Raw genomic sequence first — 8,898 nt, forward strand, 5'->3', positions numbered from 1 at the left:
AATACGATCCACTTAACTCTGCGGTCTTAAGGTGGGAAAGAATGACTTTGAAGACAGGTCTTGTGCTGACTAACCAACAACCTTATAAATTGTGCTAAGAAATGTGGATTTTTATCCTGAAAGCAAGAAGGAATCCTGGAGATGTTTGAAACAGGAAAAATTTGCATGGGACTGGATGAGAGGGGCAGAGATTGGGGCAGTAGTCCTTCACAGCAATCCACTCTATGTGTCCACATGTGCAGTGGAGTCAGCATGGACACAGAAATGCGCTAAATCAGGTGTGCCTGCCCAACACCCTGGGCACAGGGATCTTTGGAAGACCCGACTCTGCCTCCCTTCCCCCTTCTCCGATCCTCATGTACCAGAGGCTCACTCAGGAACAAGGCCTGGGGAAAAGCTGGGGACAGCTCCAGCACAGTTATGGTGGACACTGCCTTCCAGATGTGACTGTGAACAGGGCGCAGCTGTCTGCTCTGATGGCCAAGGACTGCAGGTTGCTGGCTATGCACCTTGTCCTTGGGACACTCGGTCAAAGCCTCCATGGTGACACAGAGGGTACTGATTTTATGTGAGAACACTGGCAGAGTCTTCAGCTCTCAGAGAGATGCCCAGATATTTACATAGGAATTTCTCCTGCTTCATCTTGTCCTAAATCCTCACACTTACTGGCCTTATGGTTTTTTTAAAAAAAAAATCATTCCATCTCCTTGGTGGAAACACCCGGACAAGACTTGATAGTCTCTGAGTACCACTTTCTCCAGTGCCAACACTCTGAGGGCTGTGAGCAATCTTTTTCTGAGTGTGCAGAGCTCTCCCAGGGTAAATGCATCTGGAGCGATGCAGCAAAATGGGTACAGATTTTAGTCAGGCTTAGGTTAGACTCTTGCATATAGTACTCACCACATGGGTGGCCTTAGCTTCTTTATTTATAAAAACTGGAGGTTAAAAATCTCTACCACAAACGACGAATGCAGGAAAAAAATGCCCGGGAGCTCAGCATGAGGAGCTGGCATTTGGAAAGCACTCAAGTATAAAGTCCCTCCTCATTCCCCTTCATTTCTTTTTAGGAGAACACATTTCACAAACACTTTCACACTGAAAGCCTTACAAATTGTCACGATCAAATTTTCCCTTTTCAAGAATTTAAGGGTGAGATCAAGTATTGTATCAAATGTAGAAAGAGATGCCTAGAAAAATCTAAACTGTTAATTATAGGCTGTATAACAAGTGGGCTTCTGTATGTTTTGGTTTAATTTTTGATAGGAGAGGCATGAAAGTAAGTATGTTCTGTGATATCACCTTCTGAGGATACTCTTTTCTACTAGACTCAAGATGGAAAAAGACAGTGAATATTTTCTTTCTATAAATCTGATTCTATTCATTAATCCCCTTAAGCTGCTCTTGTAGAGTTTTTGGCCCTCCTGCTCAGATGGGTCCCCTAGACAAGATTGCTACTAATAAGCAAGAGTTCAGAGAAATTAAGGAAGTAAGAAGAATAGAAAGCACTCTGTCCTCTTAACACTTCTGGTCGGATGACCTGTCCTTCAGGCTGTATGGATATTTTAAGTCAGTGGTTGCCAATCCTGGATTCCAGGGGCCACAATGAATTAACTAATTAATTTTGGTTAAAATACTTTCTTAACAAAATATAATACCTAGTGAGAGTCAAGGGGTGGTGAAATATGTACTGTTATGCAAGGCAGATTGTAATTAGACCAAATCTTTTGAAAGGCAATTTGGCAATTAAGTATCAAGCCTTTAAGTGTTTGTACTCTTTGACCTGAGAATTCTCTTTTGGAGAACCTATCTTATTGGTGGAGAGCAGTATCTAATTAGGAAAACAGATATGTACGCAGAGAAGCTTATCACAGTGTTGTTTTATAATAGAAAAAAAATTGGGAACAACCTAATAACATGAGAACAATTATATGCAATGGGGTGCGTCCAATGCATGGGTGGAGCCATATACAAGGAGTCTGTCGACCTGAGCCTAAAAGCATTCAGAAAATCTCATTAAAATTATATTTTTAAAAAGAAGAAGCAAAATATGAAATCTTCATAATTCAAAAGGTCTGGGAGGAAATATACCAAATTTTGATAATGATAACTTTAGGTGATATGATTTTGAGTGACTTCCTTCTTATTTGTTATTTTTAGGACCACCATAAAGATTATAGAATATAAATTTTCTAATTAGCAAATCATCATCACCATTATCGTGTTTTATGAGAAAGTAAACAGAGATGCCAGATAAAATCTTTTTGGTTTGGGAGATGGCCGAGAATGGGATCACAAAGATCAAAGATACAATAAATCCTATCAATTCCAAAAAAATATGGAGTTGGTTGGTAAGGAGTCGGTTCCATTTCATCCTCTCCTCCATAAGCTTGCTGATTCCTCCCCAGGAATTCTGCTAGACTTGGAGCACAGGAGAGGAGGTGGTTTCCCCAGCACACTTAAATCCTGGTGCTGGTGCATTCACTGTTACACGTTCATCCTCATTTCTTAGTGGCATGCTGATTGTTTTAAAAGTGAATGAAATGTTAAGACTATCTAGCGTTTGCTAGGCACTTTCTAAGCACAGGCACTGTTTTGGTACTTTTTATCCCCATATTTCACCTTCCTCAGGCTTGCAAGAGTTCTCAGTAAAAGGAACCATTGTTTCTTTTTTCACCCTGTTTTCCTTTCTTCTACCCACACAGAAAGTGCCTTTGGGGGATATAATAATTGATTTGGATGAAAGAAAAAATGGGCAGACTGGGTCACACTTTGTTACGAACAAAACTTCCTTCACTGCCTGGAGAGGTAGCTGGAGAAGCACCTTCGGGTGGCCAGCATGGGAAGGTTCTAGAAAGAGGGCACCAGAAAGCTTTGCAGGCCTCCTCCCTGTGATGTGGCTTATTTGCTTTATGGGCTTCAGGCATATTTGCTGACATCAGCAGCCCGTCAAAGTTTAAAATAATAATAGTGAAAAGGAAAACAGCCCCTTTCTGCCAGGCAGTCCTGTTCTGCCAACTTCTGTGTTCTCTTTTGAGTTAATAAACGTCCAAGAACCACCTCCCCTGCCACCCTGGGGGTGGGGAAAAAAGCACAATAATTTTAAAACCACCAGGTCAGGCTATTGCCAGCATAAACCATTCAGACAAGTAGCGTTTGTCACACTCTAATGAGGATTTTACCTCTGCCTCCAAAAGAAAGCTATTATTAGGCTTTGTGTTTATGGGATCAGATGATTGTCTGGGGACAGTGGGTTTCTTTTGGCCCCTTCCTCATTTTAACCATGCTCAAGACCAAATCCATAGGTGTTTTCTGCATCAGATGAAATGAAAAAGCCATAATTATGCCAGCTAATGTCTTTGGAAAACATCAATTAAGAAAACGGCCTTTTAATTCCCATTTTGCTTGAAAATCTGAAAATATCTACACACGTTGTAATAGCATGGTGGTGGTGGAGGGTGGGGGGAAGCCTGTCTCTTAAAAAGGAGACAGCTCAAATGGTTTGAGGAGGTCAGGTGAGCAGGTCGCTCTTGGCAACAAGTAAAGAATCTCTCCAAGGAAAGAAAGTCCTCTACAAAATAAGACCTCTTAAGTTATCTTCCCATGTAGTATTGAAACTGGAGCCAGCCCCTACACAGTGAGGCTGATACCAGGCTGGCACCGCACACACACCCCATTGTTAATACCGCCTCAGGAGAGATTAGATCCCGCATTCCTCAGAAGTTCTGAGCTCCGGAGGGAACACCACCAGCAGGCTCCTTCCACCCCGGCAACAACCAGCTACAACTGATAAGTTTTCATTGAAATAACTGGAACAATTACACTGAGTCCCCACAGGGCTCTGTCACTAGCTATTAAGAGAGAAACATTGCGCTTGCATGCTGTGGTGTCTGCAAAGGTGTGAGCCAGACAGGAGCAATTCAAATCAAGTCTTTAGCTCCATTTTATATGCTTTTATCTATGGCTACGTGCCGTTGTGAACCAAATTCTTCACCTAAGATGTACTATTAGATTGTTTTATGTTATGTTTCCTTTTCAGGTCTTATCTAGTAAACTTGATATTTACACTATCTCAATTTAGGTTTGGACAAGTAACTAATTAATCTCTGACCAAAGATAGACTTGGGTTTGTTTGGTAAAATCTGTTGAGGTCATGGCTGGTTTTAATCATGTAGCTTAGTTAAAAAGTTGAACACTAACAAAGATCTTTGCTTTCAAGGCTTACCTTTCAATCAGAGTGCTCATTAAACAGCAAATGTAGTCGTACTTGAATTCTGCAACTTCCCTTTTTTTCTGGAATAACAGTGTCTGAAGGATTAAGTGGCAATAAGAATAAAAGGACAACACACATCACCTTTGCAGGAGCAAATCGTAAAAGACCTAGATTAAATTTTAACCAGAGGTTATGTCGACCCTGATTCTATATCTCAAAGGGTTAGGTTTGGCTTTGAGAATAATAAAAGGTGAGTTTGAAAAAGGACCCTATTTTAACATATACTGTATTTGCTAGGAGGAGACAGAGTTAGTCTTTGAAAGAAAATAAAAGGCAAGGAGTTTAGCAGATGGGTAATTCCCAAATATGCAGAAATGTAAACAGCCAGGATTTGGGTGCCTATGGGTTTTTATCAAAGATGTAAGGCTGAGGCCAACACCAGTGCGTCCTCTTTGGCTAGTTTTAACACGTTCACAGTCACAATTAACATTCAAGGAATTTCCTTTTCACCCAAGTGTTTCTTTAAAAAGTATTTTATACCACAAACTAAAGTTCTAGCTGCCATCAGTCCTTCCCATACAAAAAATTGATGAAATCGCCATAATACTTTTTTTTTCTTTTTTTGAAAATGGGCTCGGACCACGTCAATTTCCTGGGGCGTTTGTTATTCAATATAAGGGGGTTTTCACCTCCTCCCTCCTTCCTTCCCCTGAGAGAGCCTGTAATGCAGACCCAGCTTCCTCGTCCAGCAACACCCTCCACTTTCACTCCGCGGCCTGAGCAGCGCCGCTGCAGGCCCGGCGTACCCCACCCTCCCCCTGCCCAGTCAGAGGGCTGCTGGCGGGCAAAAGCTCGGGGCCCACTCTCCTCCGAGTTTCAAGTCCCTGAGCCGGCCACGCCGGAGTTCTTCGAGGAAGGGAGAGGCGGCGGTCTCCCCCTCTCACCCTGCTCCTCCTACACAAGGGATTCGCACACGGGCACCGAGTCCGAGTCCTGGCTGTGCATGGAGCTCAGCCCGGTGTCCGAGTCCTCGTCGTTACCAGGGCAGCTCTTGGCCAGTCCGCGGGCCTGGTCCACCCACACCTCGGCGCAGGCCTGCGGCCCGGGGTCCCGCGAGGGCCCCCTGGACACTGGAGTCCCATCCGGCGCTACCGTCAGCTCCAACGTGTGCAAAGTCTGGAGAAGGCCCTGGAGCTCGCGCTCCTTGCTGTCCCACTGCTGCTGGCTGTAATCCAAGTCCGACTTGACTGCCTCCAGGTCCGTGTTGAGCCGGAGCCCGATGTAGAGGCTGGTGCTGAGCTGCGTCCGGACTCGCTCGCGTTCCAGCAGCAGCTCACCGTCGAGGCCGGCCTCGGCGTCCGGGGGCTCCTCCCGGGCTGCGAGCTCCTCCTGGCGCCTCCTCATCCACCTCTGGTTCAGCTCCTCCTGGATTTCGGCCGAGAGGCGCTCGAGCAACTCCTCCTGCTGGGCCCGCTGCTCCTGCAACTGCAGTAGGTCGTCGCAGCGCCGGGCCAGCTCCTCCAGCGCAACCGCCTTCGCCTCGCCGTCCAGGGGCGGCGGCGTTGTCGCCGCTGCCGCCGGCTCGGGCTCGGGCTCCGGCTCCTCTCCTGGGCCGGTACCTTCGAGTTCGATCCCGGCACCCACCAAGTAGGTGTCCTGCACGTAGTTCACTCCGTGTCGCCGCACGCGATCCAGATGTACCTTGGCTTCGTAGCGGTCGATCTCGCGGTCCAGCTCCCGAAGCCGCTGCACCTGCTGACGGATGGTGTGGTCCTGGGACAGCACCAAGTGCACCAGCGTCTCCATACGCTCCACCGAGGCGCTCTCGGTGGCCCGCGGCGACGACGACGACGAACAGGATGAGGCTGCGGACGACGACGTGGACGAACAGGGCGACGACGGCTGCTGCTGGCGCCGCCGGTTGAGCTTGGCCAGCTTGCGGAAGGCCTTGCGCACCACCCGCCGCTGCTTCTCCTGGGTCATGGCTAGGCTGGGCCGCGCTGGGACCCCTCGCGCGGAGCAGGGGCGCTCGCGACTGAGCACGACGCGCGCCTCGGCACTGCGGGGCCCCGCGTTGGGCAGCGACGCCTCGCTGCGCACCAGCACGAAGCGCACATTCTCTTGCTCTTCGCCCCAGGCGGCCCAGAGGCGCAAGATGCGCGTCTTGTTGGGCAAGATGCGCTCAAAGCCCCGCCACTTCTCCACAATGCAATAGCACTGCGGGGGCCCGCACAGCATGCCCTGGGGCAGCGCCTCGTCGTCGTCGTCCTCGTCGTCCTCGTCCAGGGGTTCCGGCAGCTCTCCCGGGCCTGGCGGGTCGCCAGCCGCCCCCCGCCGCCGGCTCCGCCGCTGCCGCCGTCGCCGCCGGCAGCCATCCTCCAAGAGCACCCGCACTACGTCCGAACAAGTGGTGCGGCGGGAGAGGCCGGACACCAGTTTCTCCTCCTGGCAGATCCACACTGATATCTTCTTCTCCGAAGGATCCATAGCGCAACCGGGACGCAGGTGGCGCCGGGGTGGGGGGCCCGAGTCCCACTGGGGCGGCCGGGGCAGCAGGCAGCCCAGCAGCTCTGGAAGAAGGATTGGAGCTCGGGACCCTAGCTCTCTTCAGCACCGGCCCTTCTCCCCGCTGCGCACGGAAGGCAAGCTGAGGCGGTGCTCCGCCGGGACGGTGCGCTCCAAGAACCGCGCGCCCGGCTCGGGCTCCCGCGGCTCGGCTCTGCCCAAGGTTCCCCGGGCCTCTGGGTTTTGCTCCTCCCCACGTGGCTCCTCCCCCTCCCGCTCCCAGCGCCCGGAGCTGCTGCCAGAACGCGGGAGGCGCGGAACCCAGGCCCGCCCCTCTCCCGCGCTGCGGGCTTGGGGACTCTGCAGCGCGTCGGTGTGAGAAGGGGACTCCGGGACCCCTCCTCCGCAGGGCCTGGAACCTGTGCCTAGGCGCGGATTAGCTCTGCGTCTCTCTGGGCCCACTGGCTCCTCTTCTTGGGTCTAGAGCTAGCTGGACTGACTTTCGCATTTTTCTCTGCGCCCCAGGGGCGTTTCCTGGACTTTCAGAGCAGCGCCGTCTGACAAGTGCCCCGGCGCAGAGAAACCGAGACGCTGGGCATCTCTAACGAAGATTAACCTGACCTCTAGCTGGGATCTGTAACTGCAGCCTACAACGCGGAAGGCCTTCAGTCTTCTTAGTCTGGAGGCAGTGTTTGCATATGGAAGAACAGGCGGGGCAGTGTGCTCCAGGAGCAAGTGTAGATTAGATTAGTAAAGTCTAGACTTGCGGGGTACTTCCTGGCACCGTCGTGTCTTTGACTCCTCACGTAGCCTCGGCGTCGCATAGCCTTCTTGGTATGGGGACCCCTGATTCTAGAGGGAGTTCCTGGCCCAAGCTCTTTTGCAAATCACAGCTCTTTTTCCAGATCCCACCTTCATAAAGAGAAACCTAGTCGTTACCGCGACAGTTTCTGGCATTACCCAGTATCCAGATGTGGTCAAGTAGAGATAAGAGCCAACTTGCACAGCTCAAGAAATCCAAGACCAAAATGCAAATAAGATTTTTCTCATCCTCAAATGCTGATGAGGATGGTTCATTGTGTGCAAGTCTTGCTCCCAGCTTGGAGCACAGGCTTGATAAGATCACTCCTTTGTTTCAAGACCTTGAATGGCTCCTCACTGCCTGTTGAATAAAATATTTTATTTATTTATTCATTCATGCACTCGATAAATATTTGAGTACCCGCTGTGCTCCAGTATTCAACACAGGTGCTAAACGTGTCCAACACAGGACCTTCTGTGCTCTGATAACAGGGAGCATGAGGTGCCAGAGGAATACTAGAATAGTATCCTAATCAATCTGCAAGAGTTGAGGAAGGATTTCTGGGGAAGTGTCATCTTGGCAAGACTGAACACACCATTTGAGTCATCCAAAGGAAAAATAAATAGATGGGACAATTGCATGTGTCAGTATTTGGACTGATCCTAAGGGCAATGAGAAGTCATGGAGTGTGGATTCTGAGGTCAGACTGCCTAAGGAAAAATCTCAGCCTGTCACTTACTACCTCTGCGACCTTAGAAAAAGTATTTCATCTCTCTGAGCTTCACCTGTGAAATGGTGATAAGACAAATACCTGCCTTATGCAAACTATTTTATATAGGATGGATAAACAACAAGGTCCTACTGTATAGCACAAGGGACTGTATTTACTATCTTGTCATAAAACATAATGGAAAAGAATGTGTGTGTGTATATATATATAACTGAGTATATATATAACTGTATATATATATATATATATAACTGAATCACTTTGCTGTACAGCAGAAGTTAACACAACATTGTAAATCAACTATACTTCAATTAAATGTTTAAAAAACCTACCTAATAACTCTAAAAGGACTGCTATGAGGATTAGGTGCTTGGACCTGTTAAGTCTACAATAGAAATTTTATTGGAGGATTAGAACTCACATGGTGTATTAGTCTTCTATTGTTGTTAACAAATTGCCACAAATTTAGTGGCTTAAAATAACACCCTTTTTATTAGTCCTGCAAGTCAGAAGACCAACATGGCATGTCTGGGTCTTCTGGCTCATGGTCTCCCAAGGCTTAAAGGCAAGGTTTTTGCTGGGTTGAGCGCTCATATGGAGGTTCTGGGAAAGAATCCATTTCCAAGCTCACTCAGGTTGTTGGAAGAATTT

General features: G+C 48.5%; 1 protein-coding gene across 1 annotated transcript; it reads right to left on the reverse strand.

The window, feature by feature from the left end:
• Window positions 1–904: 904 nt before the first annotated feature.
• On the reverse strand, window positions 905–6,931 carry RASSF10 (Ras association domain family member 10). Its single transcript, XM_015101004.3, has one exon. The coding sequence runs from the start codon at window positions 6,695–6,697 to the stop codon at window positions 5,165–5,167; it is 1,533 nt and encodes a 510-aa protein (XP_014956490.2). The 5' UTR covers window positions 6,698–6,931; the 3' UTR covers window positions 905–5,164.
• Between the last annotated feature and the right edge of the window lie 1,967 nt (window positions 6,932–8,898).

Source organism: Ovis aries, chromosome 15, assembly GCF_016772045.2.
Source record: "Ovis aries strain OAR_USU_Benz2616 breed Rambouillet chromosome 15, ARS-UI_Ramb_v3.0, whole genome shotgun sequence".
Lineage (NCBI taxonomy): Eukaryota > Metazoa > Chordata > Mammalia > Artiodactyla > Bovidae > Ovis > Ovis aries.